Source organism: Rhinopithecus bieti, unplaced genomic scaffold (assembly GCF_001698545.2).
Source record: "Rhinopithecus bieti isolate Rb0 unplaced genomic scaffold, ASM169854v2 scaffold_44695, whole genome shotgun sequence".
NCBI classification, from domain to species: domain Eukaryota; kingdom Metazoa; phylum Chordata; class Mammalia; order Primates; family Cercopithecidae; genus Rhinopithecus; species Rhinopithecus bieti.
The window spans coordinates 817306-833573 of NW_016818171.1; the positions used below are offsets into that span (position 1 = coordinate 817306).

A 16268-nucleotide genomic window follows, 5' to 3' on the forward strand; every position below is an offset into this window, starting at 1 on the left:
CGGCTGCTTAAAGAGACTGTCTAAGCAGTCGGGTTCAGTGCGGTGCAAATGCAGACGTCCGTTTCTCCCAAGGGAGGGAGCAAGGGGACTCCAGGTCCCAAAGCTGCGTTACAGCCAGCTGGACTAACATCCCATCCTCCCCTCCCCCAACTCCCCAAGTGGCAATCCTTCCAGCCCCCCAAGCGGTCAGACCACAGCCCCCCAGCCCCGCGCGTTCTCCTCTTATCATAGCCCGACCCATCTCCCCACCCGGGGCCACGCCCTCGGCCCCGCCCCCTGCCCCGCCCCGGCCCCGCCGGCTCCCAAGAAGCGGTGGACGAGCCAGCAGGACTACAAGTCCCAGCAGGCCTCGGGGCCCGCCCTCGTGGGGCGGGGCCATGCCGGCAGCGAATTGGGAGGAGCCCTGGCGCTCAGGCTAGGGAACGCGTGTGGCCAATCGCGGGGCCGCTGTCGCCGTGAGCCGATGGGGGCGGGGAGAAGCCCGGCTGGGCCGGGACAAAAGCCGGATCCCGGGAAGGTACCGGCTGTTGGAGCGCTCCGGATTTTGCGGGATTCGTCGGGCGTGTGGAGGAAGTGCCGCGTACGGACTTTCGCAGAGGTGAGCATGGGAGGCTGTTTTCGCTGGCTGGAGCCCGCTCGCCTTAGGAGCTTCCTGCCTCCCTTCCCCAACCCGGAACCGCCTTCTCCGACGCGGGCTCGGTGCCCACGCGCCCTCCCTACACCTGCTTGGAAGTTCTGAGGGTCTTAGCTTTAGGTTAGCCTTCGCCAGGGGTCCCGGCCGGTGGCCGCGTGTCGACGCCCCTCCCCTCCCCCCGCGTGGGACACACATATTCCAGTTCCTGGGGGTTTGCGCGGGGCTTGCAGCCGTCCGTGCTTCTCCTCCCTCTCCCACATTGCATGGGCCCCCTCCTGGCGCGCCTCACCCCTCCCGGGCACAGCTATTGAGGCTCCTCGGGCTCATCGGGCCGCCTTTTGGCCCCATCCGGGTTCCTCCATCGGATGCCGGGACGGGAAGTAGAGAAAGCGGTGGCGACTGGTCCCACTCCGATCCCTCACTGGCCGGGCTCAGGCCCTTCCCTTGGTTCTGTGGGGACAGAATTGAGCTCCACGCCCAGGTGGAGGGAACGAGCTGGGAGCACCTCCGGGGCGGGCAACGCGGGACCAGGCTGCCCCAGGGTGCCCGAGGCCTTGTCTCGTCTCGTCTCGTCTCGCCTCGCCGCTAGGACTGGAATCTCACAGAAAGGACCCTCCTCGCACTGGAGGTGCCGTCGAGTCCAGCCCCTAAGCGACAGATGGCCGGGGTACCACCCCACCCCTGAGCTGAGGCCAAGCCTGGCCGGGGAAAGGACCTCAGGGGGCTGGAGGTTGCTGCCGCCGCCCTCCTGTCGAGCCAGGCAACGGGCCAGTCCCACCGCCTGCCGCTCTCTCCAACCTTGGCAGATACCGTGCAGTGCCAAGGAGTTCTGCCGTTACGGGGTCCCTGGAGGTCTTCCTGGGAAGAGGATTTTGGAAGAGATGATAAGGAAAAGTGCACAGCACAGTTTGGTCGGCTAACCTACTCCTCTCCAGCCTTAACTTTGCTGTGTTTTCAGCTGGCTCAGCTGAACTAAAATGTGGGCTGAGGGACAGCTGGTAGGTCCCAGTTGCCCAAAGGGATGATTTTCACCTTTTAGAAACCTTCCTAAACAGCTTACGGGGTGGTAGTGGGAAGAGCCCTCAGACACTGGGCAGCTGATGGCTCCATCCCCGTTCTGACACTATGTCTGCCGCAGTAGGAGGCACTGACAGAATTCTGCCTCTTTAGAATATCCTCCAGGGATTGCCTGTCTTCTCAGTAAATAAATAAATAAACAAATCCCAATCCTGCAGATACTAACCTTCAAATGAGTGTTTTTGTCTTTCCCGGAGGCACCCTAAGTAGCATCCCCAGTGATTCCCTTCCACTGGCTGTGTCCCAGGGGTGTGTCCTGGGGAACAGCCCTCTTTCATTCAGCCTCCTGTGTGGGGTGCTTCTCTCAGTGTTTGTTAAAAGTGAACTCAATTCTGGGTCACTCACCCGTCTGCAGAAAAGACCCCATTCAGCTCAGAAGGCCCCACCCTTAGAGAATATGTGTATGTGTGTGTTTTCAGGTTCCTTGGCATGATTTCCCCCAAATGGTTTACACATTTAGCTGTTACCAAGTAACAGTTCCTGGAGTCCAAGCTCAGCCCAATCATCTGTCACTAGTTTGACAGCACATTCAGCTACTGTGGAGGCAGACTAAGATGTTGGGGGGGAAGTTCCCAAACCCAGATAGGTATTTGTAGGTATTTGCTCATTCCACTAGAGCAAATATTCTTTTTTTTTTTTTTTTGAGATGGAGTCTCGCTTTGTTGCCCAGGCTGGAGAGTGCAGCAGTAGATCTTGGCTCACTGCAACCTCTGCCTCCTGGGTTCAAGCGATTCTCCTGCCTCAAGCTTCCCCAGTAGCTGGGACTACAGGCGTGCACCACCATGCCCGGCTAATTTTTGTATTTGTAGTAGAAACAGGGTTTCACCATATTGGCCAGGCTGGTCTCAAACTCCTGACCTCGTGATTTGCCCTCCTGGGCCTCCGGAAGTGCTGGGATTACAGGCGTGAGCCACTGCGCCCAGCCGCAAATGTTCTTAACTGGTGGTCAGTCTGTGGGCCATTGGATCATTGTCACAGGTGAGCACCTTGAAATGATATGCACAATTGGATTTGTGTACATTTTTCTGGGGTTTTCTTCAGTCTCAAGAGTCTGAGAACTCAAAGAGATTAAGAGCCACTGCCTTAGAGAGACTTTAAGACCTCACTGAAGGCTGGGCACAGTGGCTTATGCCTGTAATCCCAGCACTTTGGGAGGCTGAGGCGGGTGGATCATGAGGTCAGGAGTTCGAGACCAGCCTGACCAACGTGGTGAAACCCCGTCTCTACTAAAAATACAAAAAAATTAGCTGGGCGTGGTGGCATGCATCTGTAATCCCAGCTACTCAGGAGGCTGAGACAGGAGAATCACTTGAACCTGGGATGCTGAGGTTGCAGTGAGCCGAGATCACTCCACTGCACTCCATCCTGGGCTACATAGCGAGACTCCTCAAAAAAAAAAAAAAAAAAAAGACCTCACTGAACCATTAAAGTTGCAGTTTATCTCTGCTGAGTCCACTCCCTGGGTTTGTGAGCCATTTGCCTTCTCTGTATTGGTGAATTTGCAGAGACCATTTTTTTATTATGCTGTATATATTCCTTGTCTCAACCTACCCTCTCTAAGCCAGAATGCTCTAGTGGCAAATCTCTTGTTTTGGTAAACTAGCAAATGTTGTTTTCTATCCTGTATCATCCCCTTGTATCTTCTCTCCTATCCTCCTTCCAAAGACCCCATGGAGATGGACTCTTGGACCGGAAATTTGATCTGGGTCTCAAGAAAACTGATTTCTCAGCTGCGGGGGTCTGTTTTCTCTCCCTTGTCCTTTCCAAAGTTGGGTCTTTTGTCTGTTTTGGAGGTGCCAGCTTCAGGGGACTGTTGTACCGGGAGTCTCAGACTTTTCTTCTAGAGAGGCATTGCCCAGGGACTTCCTTTCCCCTGGAGTTATGGAAGGAGTCTGAATTGCTGAGGATGGTCAGCCACTGCCCCCTCCTCTCTGAGTGTGCCTTGATCTGCCCTGGGCTGCACTCTCTTTGGAAGAGGGGTGGGGGGTGTACCCATTCCATTTCAGGACCAGTTTTTCTGGTCTGAGTCAAGAAGATTGGGAAATGGAGCAGTGGGTGGGGGGTGGAGGACCGTGGGGCAGTGGGGCTGGTCCAGGCATCTCTGGAAACTTATATTGAGAAGGAGTCTCAAGTAATTCCAGGGGAAGGCCAGAAAAGGGAACATCTCTGAGCCCCTTCCCAGCTACCCCAATTTATTCAGATACCAGACTGAATACACACATTGTGCCATGCTGGATACTAACTGGGAGGCTGACAGAGGCAGCCAAGCCAGGATTAGAACCTGAAGCCCCACCAGCCTGGTTGATTGGGAGGGGGCGCAACGTGGCCCCCGGAATGTTGGCCTTCTCTGAACTGGGAATGGAGACCCAGCTTCCAGCACGTTTAAACCAGTGGGCTCCTTTACTCTGCCCTCCTTTATTTGTACTTGACTTTTTTCTCCCCCAGCAAATTCAACAGCTTTGCTTCTGGGCCTTGGTGGGGGAGACGGCAGTGACTTTTCCTGATCCAGTCAAGCTCTTGGCCTGAATTCCCATATCCACCTCCCTCCATTCCCCTCCCCAGCTCACTCCTTGAGTTGCCCACAGGAGGATGGATGTATCAGGACAGAGTGGTGGGGAGGGGAGATGACGAAATTCTTGTCATAGATGCTTTGAAGTGAAAAGGACACATGGGCCTGGCTCTTGGAAAAATGGTCTTTTCTCAGGCTGGTGTGGATTTTTCTGGGGACCTAGGTGTAAGAGGGTTTGGGTTCGAGTCTTGTGTCACAACCTTGCTTATTATTAGGTGGGCTTCTTGGGCAAGTTATCCTAACCCCTCTGAGATTTTATTCCCCATCTCAGAGATGGGGTTGTCAATCTCAGTGTACTTCCCAGAGCTCATATGAGATGAGTTTCTTTTTATCTTTTTTTAGACACAAGGTCTTGCTCTGACACCCAGGCTACAGTGCAGCAGTGCAATCATAGTTCACTGTAGCCTCGAACTCCAAGATGAGTTTCCTTATACATGTGATGGAGGATAGTTTCTGCCTCTTCCTCCTCCTCCTCTCAGTCTGGCTCAGTTAGAAGTGACCACTACAGGGTGGTCCCCAGAGAGGCCTCTGTTTTGCTTAGTGAGTTTTGCTCTAAATTAGCAGCTGGATGACTCAGTGGGGCGGGTGGGATGTACTAAAGGTCAGTTTCCCTGCCCTTTATCTGCCCCATACTCAGAGTTGGGAGGCTAGTGTCCGGGAGAAAAGAGGAGAAAAGAGCTTTGTGATGATCCTCACCCCTCCCCTACTCCCCTCCTACCCAAGACCTGGGAGTGTGACCCTGTTTGAGGCTAAGTAAACTTGCTGGCTTGGCCATTGGCCTGGTGGTGTGTAAGGGTATGTGTAAGGGTAAATCTGGGTGTGGGGGAGATGAAACCTGTAGGGAGAGAAAGGCTAGCCTTTTGCAGTTCCAGCCGTATTCTGAACTGGTCAGAGAACAGAAAGGTGTTTCAATGTCTCTACCCACCTCAAATGGGACCAGCACTCAGATTTGGGTCAAAGCACTGGTATTTCTGGCCTCCTAGCCAGCTGCCTTTTGCTCCAGGATGAGTGTGGTTGTGGGTTAGCTAGTTTGCCTAGAGGGAATGGGGCAGGGTGAGGCAAGAGTCCCAGGGCAAATGGCACCTTTGTTTTTCTCTATCTTCCCTCACCCATTGTCTCTGGATCTTCTTCCTCTGCTGGCAAAAGTGCTGCTTGATATCTCTCTTCCATCCCTCCTTCTGGGACAGCCTTCTTTCCTTCCTCTTGAGAAACGCTGAGATCTGGTTTTATTGTCTGGGGGCAACTGGAAGTGGGTCTGCCCTGCTGGGGAAGATAGTGTCTCCACCCGCCTGCCCCCTTCTGACCAGCTCCTCTCTCCCAGACAGGTAGAGCAGGTCCCTCTGCAGCCATGTCGGCCAAGGCAATTTCAGAGCAGACGGGCAAAGAACTCCTTTACAAGTTCATCTGCACCACCTCAGCCATCCAGAATCGGTTCAAGTATGCTCGGGTCACTCCTGACACAGACTGGGGCCGCCTGCTGCAGGACCACCCCTGGCTGCTCAGCCAGGTGAGCCCTGCCTCCACGAATGGCCTGGGGTCTGAGGAAGAGAAAGCCATTGGTTTGTTGCAGATGCGGGTGGGGTCACGGGGTTGGAGGCTGCCGGCAGCAGCTGTGGGAAGCATGCCATGGGCTGAGCAGGGTTTGTGTTCACGCTGAGCCCTGCATGTTGAGGTACCCCAGCATGGTATACCCTGTCATGGGCTTGAAACTGGTCAAACTGGTGTCTAAATCACAGCTGTGTCTATTAACCATGTGGCCTGGGGCAAGCCATTTCACCTCTTTGAGTTTTAGATTCCCCATCTCTCCAATGGGATAATGCTTACTCTGAACTGTAAGGATTAGCAAGACGCATTTAGCGTCCTTGGTGCCTGGCACATGGTAGGTGCTCAGTAAAAAGTAGGTATGTGTCCTCTCCTCCCCTAAGTGGACTATATCAGGAATGTATCAAGGCAGTTAGGAAGAGTGACCTTGTACTTTGTGAAGAATGGCCCTGACCCTGGAGGGTCAGCATGGAATAGAGGCTCCTTCTTGAGATCTCTGCAGGGCCATTGTTAGAAAGCTCTTAGATTTCCTTGCAGGGCCCAGAGAGCAAGCCTAGGACTAGTGGTGGGGTTTCTTCCCATTAGGAGACAGCTTACCACAAAGGGATGGAGGGAGTTTCCTGGTCCTGGAGATGTATGAGGAGTGGTTAGGGCTGCTGCTTGGGCCTGTTGTAGACGGGGTTCAAGCACAGGGATGGGGTTGACCAGATGATCTCTAAGGTTCCTTGCTGCGCCAAGGCTCTGTCTCTCTGTTTTCCTCTTTGGAACACGGGTTCTGGTCCATATTCTGAGGGGCTTACTGTTGAATGAAGAAGCCAATGTATCACATAGGGAGGGTAGGGAATCACTGACTCACTCAGCAGGTATTTGCTGAGCGCCTCCTCTGTGCCAGGCTCCATCTGGGCATGAATGCCTCTAGATACCTGGTTGTCAAAAGCAAAGTATTGGCTAGGGTAGGTGGGGGAAGCATCCAAGAGTTGACCCTGAAGGATGGGTGGGGCTGGCTTTGGAGCAGAGTGAATGGGAAGTCAATCCCTGCTGTCCTCTATTTGGATCTCCAAAATACTACCCTTTATTTAATTCTTCCTCACTCTAAATACAAACCACTCTCGTTCCAGAACTTGGTAGTCAAGCCAGACCAGCTGATCAAACGTCGTGGAAAACTTGGCCTCGTTGGGGTCAACCTCACTCTGGATGGGGTCAAGTCCTGGCTGAAGCCACGACTGGGACAGGAAGCTACAGTGAGTGGGCATGGGGTCAGGGTGAACGTGTGTGGTAACAGAAGCAAATATGGTCACCTCCAGGTCAGCAGTTCTGTGGCTCACCGCCACAGCCAGTCTCATTGTAGCTCAGGGAAGACAGAAGTCCTGTGGCGCTGATCCACTCAGGTGGCCAGCAGCAGTAGGCCCAGTCTTGGTGCCCATTCCCAGCTCCCTCATCATCCAAACTTCTTTCTTTTATTGGTTTGGGCAAGATGTGCCACAGAGGTAACCTCAATGTAATTCGAGAGCCAGGTGGAAATGGTCTGATTCTTTTTTTTTGAGACAGGGTCATGCTCTGTTGCCCAGGCTGGAGTGCAGTGATGTGATCTAGGCTCACTGCAATCTTGGCCTCCTGGTTCAAGTGATTTTCCTGCCCCAGCCTCCTGAGTAGCTGGGACTACAGACACTTGCCACCATGGCAGGCTAATTTTTGTAATTTTAGTAGAGACAGGGTTTCACCATATTGGCCAGGCTGGTGTTGAACTCCTGACCTTGTGATCCACCTGCCTCAGCCTCCCAAAATACTGGGATTACAGGTATGAGGCACTGCACCCAGCCTGGTCTGAGTTTTTTTTTTTTTTTTTTTTTTTTTGAGGCGGAGTTTTGCTCTTGTTGCCGAGGCTGCAGTGCAGTAGCGTGATCTCAGCTCACCGCAACCTCCGCCGCCCGGGTTCAAGAGATTCTCCCATCTCAGCCTCCCGAGTAGCTGGAATTACAGGCATCCACCAACATGCCTGACTGATTTTGTATTTTTATTAGAAATGGGGTTTCTCCATGCTGGTCAGGCTGGTCTGGAACTCCTGACCTCAGGCCTCCCAAAGTGCTGGGATTACAGGCGTGAGCCACCACTCCCAGCCCCATTCTCAGAACTCCTTTCTTTCCAGTTTCCAAAAAGGAAGGGTTATGGTAGCTTGTGATAGCATGTGTGCCTAAGGTGTGGATTAAAAAATATGAAAAAGGCAGACACACAGTCATGTAGGCAGAAGGACATACTGGGTCGAGAACCTAGGATGTCATAGTTAATAACGTTGAAGAGTAAATTCAGTTCCTTTTTAAATTTTATTTATTTATTTTTGAGACAGGTCTCGCTCTGTTGCCCAGGCTAGACTGCAACCTTGATGTCTTGGGCTCAAGCATTCCTCCCACCTCAGCCTCCTGGTTAACTGGGGCTACAGTGCTACAACACCTGGCTAATTGTTTTGATTTTTTATTTTTTTGAGACAGAATTTAGCTCTTGTTGCCCTAGCTGGAGTGCAATGGCCGGATCTTGGCTCACTGCAACCTCCGCCTCCCAGGTTCAAGTGATTTTCTAGCCTCAGCCTTCTGAGTAGCTGGGATTACAAGCATGCACCCCATACCTGGCTAATTTTGTATTTTCAGTAGAGACAAGGTTTCTCCATGTTGGCCAGGCTGGTCTTGAACTCCTGACCTCAGGTGATCTGCCTGCCTCGGCCTCCCAAAGTGCTGGGATTATAGGTGTGAGGCACTGTGCCTGGCCTACTTTATTTTTTTTAAGACAGGGTCTCACACTGTCATTCAAGTTTGTAGTGCAGTGGCACGTTCATATCTCACTACAGCCTCCACTTCCCAGGTTCAAGTTATCCTCCCACCTCAGCTTCCTTAGTATCTGGGACTATAGGAGAATGCCACCATGCCAGACTGCTTTTTAAATTTTTTTTGTAGAGATAGGGTCTCGAATGTTACCCAGGCTGGTCTCGAACTCCTGGCCTCAGGTAATCCTCCTGCCTCAGCCTCCCATGTAACTGGGACTACAGATGTGTGCCACCAAGCCCAAATTCAATGACTGACTTCTCTCAGCTTGGTGATGAATTTCAGCCATGTAGATGAGAGAGTTAGAGTGAAGCATGGTTTAGGAAGGCTAAGAAATGCCTGGAAATAAAATTGTGTTTCTTCTCACTCCCCAAGGGAGCTGGAGGACTGAGGGAGGGAGTGGGGCTGAGGCTTGGCCTAGCCTGGGAAGAATGTGCCATCCACACCTGGCTCTGTGGAGCACGTGGTTCTGAAGGGCCTGGTGCTCGTCTGGGGTGAAACTCTACCAGGGATGAACTGTTCTCTTCCTTGACTGCCTCGGGTATAGCAATGAAGGTGGTGATGGAGATGTCTTCCTCCCTCTTTGGGCTTCCTCAGAGTAGCCCTTAATGTTAATTTCCCAGTTTCTAGCCTTCATGGGTAAAGAGGGATCCTTGAAGTTGCACATGGACCCAGGCATGAAGTGCCCTGACCCTTGAGTTCCCAGGCCTTTGGAGAGAGGATGATGGGATGGGAGGGAGGGATGCTGAGCACGTCCCCAGGGAGCACATCCTGCTTCCTTCTGCTGGCCTCTGGGAGGGGAGGGTGGGGGACATCAGACATCTGAGCTGGCAGCAGCGTTGGGCCAGCAGGAGTGGCTCATTACCTCTGATGGATTGCTGTCTGGTCCCTGACTCAGCAGTGACGCACAGGCCGGGCCGGGGGTTTGGGACTTACTGGGATGAGGGCTGTCTCGCCTCAGCCGCCGCCAGGGAATCACTCAAACTGATTAGCTCTGCAGGCCTGTGGTCCTCAGCCAGGAGAGTCTGTGTGGAGAAGTTTCCGTGATTAAGCCCTGGCTCCCCACTTCTCCACCCATTCCCCACTCCTGGACCCATGTCCTGAGGCTGAGTCACTGTGCCTTCCTCAAGGCCCATGAAGCAGAATGGTCATCTCCCTCCTACCCTGTTTCCCCTCCCCATCAAGCTCTGCCATAGCCGTGACTTGTTGGAGCCCTTTCACTTGTGCAGGTCCTGTGTCACCCTCCAGAGGAGGCCAAGAGTGGGCAAGAGTGGGCAAGTGTGCCTGTTCAGGCACAGCTCGCACCAGAGCAAGGGGTGAAAGCGCATCTCATGAGGACTTACTGAGCTTAGGGATCTGTGACCCCATTTTTTCTGAAAAAGTCTCTCTGCTGGGTGTGGTGGTGGGGGTGCTTGGGCACCGCCTCTGTGCAGTCCCTCCTTCTGCCCTGGGGCAAGACGTGCCATCCCTCCGAGTTTCATTTCCCTCAATTTTCTGTAGGTTGGCAAGGCCACAGGCTTCCTCAAGAACTTTTTGATCGAGCCCTTCGTCCCCCACAGTCAGGTATGTGTGAGGCGGCTCCAGGCTGGGTCTTCTCCCTCCTGGAACTTTGGGTTTGTCCGCCATAACATGATGAAAGAAGTCAAGCTGATGAGGACAGTCAGAGGGACCAGGGTCCCTGAAGCTGCACTGAGGATCTGAGGGTGCTGTGGACTCAGGAGTCCAGAGGGGAAGGAAAGGACTTGGTCTGCAGCAGGGAGGAGTTAGGACTGGTAACAAAGGAGACTTCCCAGTGCAGGGATGAGAACGACCTGCAGGCGGGCCCCATTCCTCAGCTGGAGTCACACTGATTTAGTCGGGACCGTCAGCCAGTGGGTTAGTGGCTGCTTCTGCTTGTCCTTGGGGAAAAGATGGTGGACAAGTCTCTGGATGAATGTTTTTTACTGGGTTTTAGAAAATGAGACCATGGGAATTGGTTTCCTCTCCCAGTACATGGTAGACGCCCCCCCATCTTCCCCAGTTCAGCGCCTCTCACCAGCTTCACCCCCCAACCCCAATCCCACTATCCCGTCTCTTCACCTGCAAGGCGGAGGAGTTCTATGTCTGCATCTATGCCACCCGAGAAGGGGACTACGTCCTGTTCCACCATGAGGGGGGTGTGGATGTGGGTGATGTGGACGCCAAGGCCCAGAAGCTACTTGTTGGCGTGGATGAGAAACTGAATCCTGAGGACATCAAAAAACACCTGTTGGTCCACGCCCCTGAAGACAAGAAAGAGTTGAGTAAGAGGGACGGTAGGGAGGTGGCAGTTGGGGTGAGAAGACTGACAGGCTCTGGGCATAGACCAGGGAGAGCAGAGCGGTCTCCTCTCTGGGTGTCAGGTGGTAGGCACAGCCCTGTCCTGAGGAAGACAGCTGGGTGCAGGGCGGGGACTGACTCACAACCAGACTGAAATATGCTGCCAGCGTCCCTCACCTCCTTGCCCCTGTCTGTCTGACGCCTCTGCCTCCAGCTTCTCGCCTGACAGCTCCTTTCCGCCTCAGTGGCTGAAGAGTGATGTCCAGGGAGCAGGGGTTGCAGAGGAGATGGAAGGGCTGGCGGGATGCGTGTTGGGAAATGGAGCTGTCAGTGGCAGTGAGATTGCTGTGGGGCGCCTGGGGTGCTGCCGAGCTGCTCCCTGATGGATGAACTGTCCCTCTCTCCCTCCCACATCTAGAATTCTGGCCAGTTTTATCTCCGGCCTCTTCAATTTCTACGAGGACCTGTACTTCACCTACCTCGAGATCAATCCCCTTGGTAACTGGGTGTGCTAGGCTGGGAGGGGGCAAGGGTCCCAACCTGACTCCCACTTGCCAGAGGTCAGCACAAGACAGATGTGCACAAGCAGAGGGCTTTCTATGCTTGTTTAGTGCCAGTTCCTGTTTCTGAGCTCTCAGAAGACTAGTTCTCTTAGTCAACTCCAACCTCTCTTTGGTCTTAACTTGCTCTGAAGTGGGGAAATCCTGTTTTGTTTTGTTTTGTTTTGTTTTGTTTGTTTGTTTGTTTGTTTGTTTTTGAGACAGAGTCTTGTCCTGTCGCCCAGGCTGGAGTACAGTGGCACAATCTCGGCTCACTGCAACCTCCACCTCCTGGGCTCAAGCAATTTTTCTGCCTCAGCCTCCTGAGTAGCTGGGATTACAGGTGCCCACCACCATGCCCGGCTAATTTTTGTATTTTTAGTAGAGACGGGGTTTCACCATGTTGGTCAGGCTGGTCTCCAACTCCTGACTTCAGGTAATCTGCCCGCCTTGGCCTCCCAAAGTGCTGAGATTACAGGCGTGAGCCACCATGCTCAGCCAGAAGTCCTGGTTTTGATCTGACTGTGCTGCTGCTCCTCGTGCCAGGTCAGGCTGTCTGACAGCAGGAGGTTGGCAGCCTCTGCACTGCTCTCACCCTCTGGCCCTTCATTCTTCCTGGTGCACTCAGAGGCCCCACACTTGCCTCCCTCTGTGGGAGTTGTTCAATCATTAACCCTTGATGCTGGGAAGAGCTTATTCTCAGCCTCTTGGGATGTGAAGGAAGCAGGTGGTGTTGGGGGAGAGTGGCGTGGGCTGGCTCTGGCCAGGACTTCTCAGGGCAAAGTCCAAGAAGGCGAGAAATCAAATCATTCCAGCTGAGGATGCAGCCCCTCTAATGGACCAGATGGCCTTGTGCTAACTCAATCAGCTAAATGGCCCTGGGGGAGGAGGAAGATGGGTGTCCAGTGAAGTAGTATAAATGAATCCTGCTGACTGAGAGTCCAGTGCACCCCGTGGCTCTTGCTCCACCTGACACTGTGGCTTCCCCTAGCCAGGCCCTGGGAGACATAGATGTGCATACCGGTGGGGGGTCTTCTGTCAGCAACAGGTACCTTTAAACACTTTTAAAAAGTTTCCAGACCATGGGTTTGCGCACGGTTAGATACTCAAAGCAGGGAGTGTGGCGTTTTGTAAAGGTGTTTGAAAATTGCTGTGGCAACTAATACAGACCTCCATGTCCCATTACCTGTAGGTTAGGGAGAGGGTAATGGCCTTGTAGAATTTGTTTTGCCTTTAATGGGGAAAAGCTCTGTCTCCATAAGGGCCACTCTGGTTTCTTATTGAGCTTAGAGAGTTCTGAGGCCTGAATGGGCCACCATGGGAGCGGTGTTTGTGGAGGGGTTGGAGGTTGGTGGTCGTCTCTACCCAGAGCCGGTGTCTGATGATTGCCTCTGCTCCCCCTTGAAGTAGTGACCAAAGATGGAGTCTATGTCCTTGACTTGGCGGCCAAGGTGGACGCCACTGCCGACTACATCTGCAAAGTGAAGTGGGGTGACATCGAGTTCCCTCCCCCCTTCGGGCGGGAGGCATATCCAGAGGTAAGGCTGGTTTAGAGAGGAGATGGGGACTAGGGGGAGGGCGGTGGGGAGGTGACTCATCTCTGATGTGCATTTGGCTCCCCTTTATGAGCTGTTTATTTGGCAGGGAAAGGAAGACCGAGAAGCATTTAATTTTCTTAAAACCCCAGTGGGGTGGGGGTGGGAGTGAGCCAAGCCTCTGAATCCCAGCCAGAAATCCTTTTAGATTTCTCTCTCAATCAGCCTCCCTCGACTCTTCACTTGATTTGTTGTCTCTCCGTGATTCCAAGTGGCTCCCCCTCATCCTGACGGAAGGTCATTCTCTCGGCCTCTCACTGAGAGTTTTAATTGCTCTTTCCCACTCTGTCCTCTGAGAAGTCTTCACAGCAGGGTTGGACTTTCTGGGAAGTACCCCAGGCCCAGGGAAGAGGCCGGGCTGGGAGACAGTCTGGCCTGGGGAGTCCTGGGGTGGTGGGGCACGTGTGATGGGCCGGGCAGGCAGCTGCTGGGGTGAGGTCACGGTTAAGCAGAGGGACATGGTGAGGCTCAGGACTTAGGCAGAGGGCCAAGGACTTGACATCAGAGAAGGGAGATGGGAAGTGTGTCCCCAGGCAGTGACTGTGACTAAGGGTGGTTTTGGTACTTGAAGACGCCATCAAGTGTCTTCAAGGCATGTGGGGTCCTGCATAGCCCCTTCCCACTCCATTAAGGTGATTAGTGACCTCTTCGTGGGCCTCCAGGGAAAGCGGGGAGGGGTCCTAGGATCTGGGACCTGGTAAAGGGGGCACCCTAAGGGCCTACCTGTTGCTGTCTGGTCCGCAGGAAGCCTACATTGCAGACCTAGATGCCAAAAGTGGGGCAAGCCTGAAGCTGACCTTGCTGAACCCCAAGGGGAGGATCTGGACCATGGTGGCCGGGGGTGGCGCCTCTGTCGTGTACAGGTGACTGAAGGGGGTTGCTGAAGGGATGCCAGCCCAGCTACCCAGCATCCACATGTGTGTGGCCTGGGTGGGTAGGGTCCTGCCACTTTGGTGTGGGAATTTGGGGCAGAGGAAAGCAGTGGCGTCCCAGAGGGCTTCGAGGGATGTTGGCGAGGGCCTGCCCTGCTCTCAGTGTCTCCTATAACTTTCTTTTTTGTGTCAAAATGAAGCTGTTTTGAGTTTTAATTGTGAAAACTGTGTGCTCCATACAAACGTACAGCAAATATAGAAAACGAGCTAGAAAGTGAAAGTTGCCTGGCCATTTCCCCATCCCCTCCCTGACCAGGTCACCCCAGTTAGCAAGTTACTGTATGTCCTGTCAAGCATATATAAATATTTATACTCTTTGCTTTATAGAAATATTAGGATTATATTCTACACCCTTTACAATAATAGGCAGTTTTTTCACTTTAAGCATGGTAGATACCTGCTCATTTCTATATGTGCAATCTGCCATTCCCTTCTGTGTGTGACTGGCACTGTTTCCTCTGGCTGCAGCACACCTCTTGGGCACCTGTCAGGGACTCTTCGGTGTGTGATTTTTCTTGTCTTTGTGTTAGGGGGTGCTCATTGTTCATTTTACCTGCCATTGTCTGTCCAGGGCTCCCCAGTGCCCTAGGGCTGGCAGAGCACACTGCCCAGGAGAGTCTGATGTAGCACTGTTAACCTGCAGGCCAGACTTGCATGGGAGCTGGGGGCTGGAGGCCCAAGAGGCCAGTTCCACAGGCTAACTCCAGTGTTTTGAGGGATCCGTGTGTCCTCCCAGGCACCAGGTTGCAACCCCCTGCCCCAAGTATGAGAGCCATCACTGACTTCTGTGTCTCCTTGGCAGCGATACCATCTGTGATCTAGGGGGTGTCAACGAGCTGGCAAACTATGGGGAGTACTCGGGCGCCCCCAGCGAGCAGCAGACCTATGACTATGCCAAGACTATCCTCTCCCTCATGACCCGAGAGAAGCACCCAGACGGTGAGAGATGCGCACGCCTGCACGCACAGGCGCACACACAGCCCTGTCCCCCCTTCCCCAGAACAGCCCAGCGTGCTGCAATGGGACAGCTTCGTCCGAGGAGTCACCAAGGCTGTGTGTGGTCCTGGTCCTTTGCAACTTGATGCTAATCATTGAACTTTGGTTCTTGGTTTCTCTGACTGCATAGAGGGTAGGGACCACATCTATCACTGGGAGGGGACTGAGAGGGCAAGAGGTGATGTGTGATAAAACCCTACAAACAAGTGCAGGGGAGGAGGTGGCTGTGGCATGTGTCTGCTACAATTGCAGTAAACTCAGTTAATCCGATTGCCATAAACTCTGATTGCAATAAACTCAGTGACCTTATATTACCTGGCCTCTGTGATTCTTAGTGCCCCTTTGCCACCTGTGTTTTGGGTCTCTGCAAACCAGTTCCTCTTCCCTTGAACCAGAGAGAGAGAGAGATTCCCTCCAGAGATATCTAGAAACCAACCTGGATTTTTGGATGTCGGTTAGGAGTTATGTAGTGCTCCTATGGGTTTGTTCTGACCCCTGTCTGGTGGCATAGGTAATGGAGAGTTGAGCTGATAAAGTGGAATGTCTGGAGAGACTGTCCTGCTCACTCCCTAATACCTCCTGGCAGATGGGGGACGCTCATTCAGGGGAACAAGAACTTCCTCAGTTGGATTGTTGGGAAGATGCTCAAGTCTACCTCTGTAACTGTTTTTGATTTCTCTCTCACTCCAAATCCAGGCAAGATCCTCATCATTGGCGGCAGCATTGCAAACTTCACCAATGTGGCTGCTACATTCAAGGTAACAGCTACAGCAGTTTCTGGGGAAAGTGGTTTGGGGAAAGCAGGGAAGGGGCCTTGAAAGCAGATTTTGAGCCAGAGCCAAGTTACCATGAGTTCCCAGGTCAGGTAGGGGGCTCTTGCCCCATGTTCTCTTAAGTGGGTGGAGAAGACACTGGGACAGGAGCTGCGCATCTGACGCTGTGTGTCTCTGGGCAAGCAGCTGCCAGGCTGGACCATAACTCTTCCCACCTGAAGGATGGGAGGCAAATTTCTGCATTCTTCCTTCCCAGGACCAATGCTTTGGAGCACTGGCTCAATCCATCCTTCCTTCCTTCCTTCCTTCCTTCCTTCCTTCCTTCCTTCCCTTCCTTCCCTTCCTTCCCTTCCTTCCTTCCCTTCCTTCCTTTCCTTCCTTCCTTTCCTTCCTTCCCTTCCTTTCCTTCCTTCCCTTCCTTCCTTCCCTTCCTTCCTTTCCTTCCTTCCCTTCCTTCCTTCCCTTCCCTTCCTTCCCTTCCTTCCTTCCCTTCCTTCCTT

General features: G+C 53.2%; 1 protein-coding gene across 2 annotated transcripts; it reads left to right on the forward strand.

The window, feature by feature from the left end:
* Positions 1-417: 417 nt before the first annotated feature.
* On the forward strand, positions 418-16059 carry LOC108518356 (ATP-citrate synthase-like). 2 transcript variants are annotated; one of them, XM_017856632.1, is made up of 10 exons: positions 418-598; positions 5606-5787; positions 6941-7063; positions 10136-10198; positions 10722-10912; positions 11352-11431; positions 12880-13010; positions 13812-13930; positions 14802-14938; positions 15692-16059. In XM_017856632.1, the coding sequence occupies exons 2-10, from the start codon at positions 5629-5631 to the stop codon at positions 15811-15813; spliced, it is 1125 nt and encodes a 374-aa protein (XP_017712121.1). In that variant the 5' UTR covers positions 418-598; positions 5606-5628; the 3' UTR covers positions 15814-16059. The 2 variants fall into 2 exon arrangements, with proteins under 2 accessions (XP_017712121.1, XP_017712120.1); XM_017856631.1 differs by having other exon boundaries at positions 427-598; positions 5602-5787.
* The last annotated feature ends 209 nt before the right edge of the window (positions 16060-16268 follow it).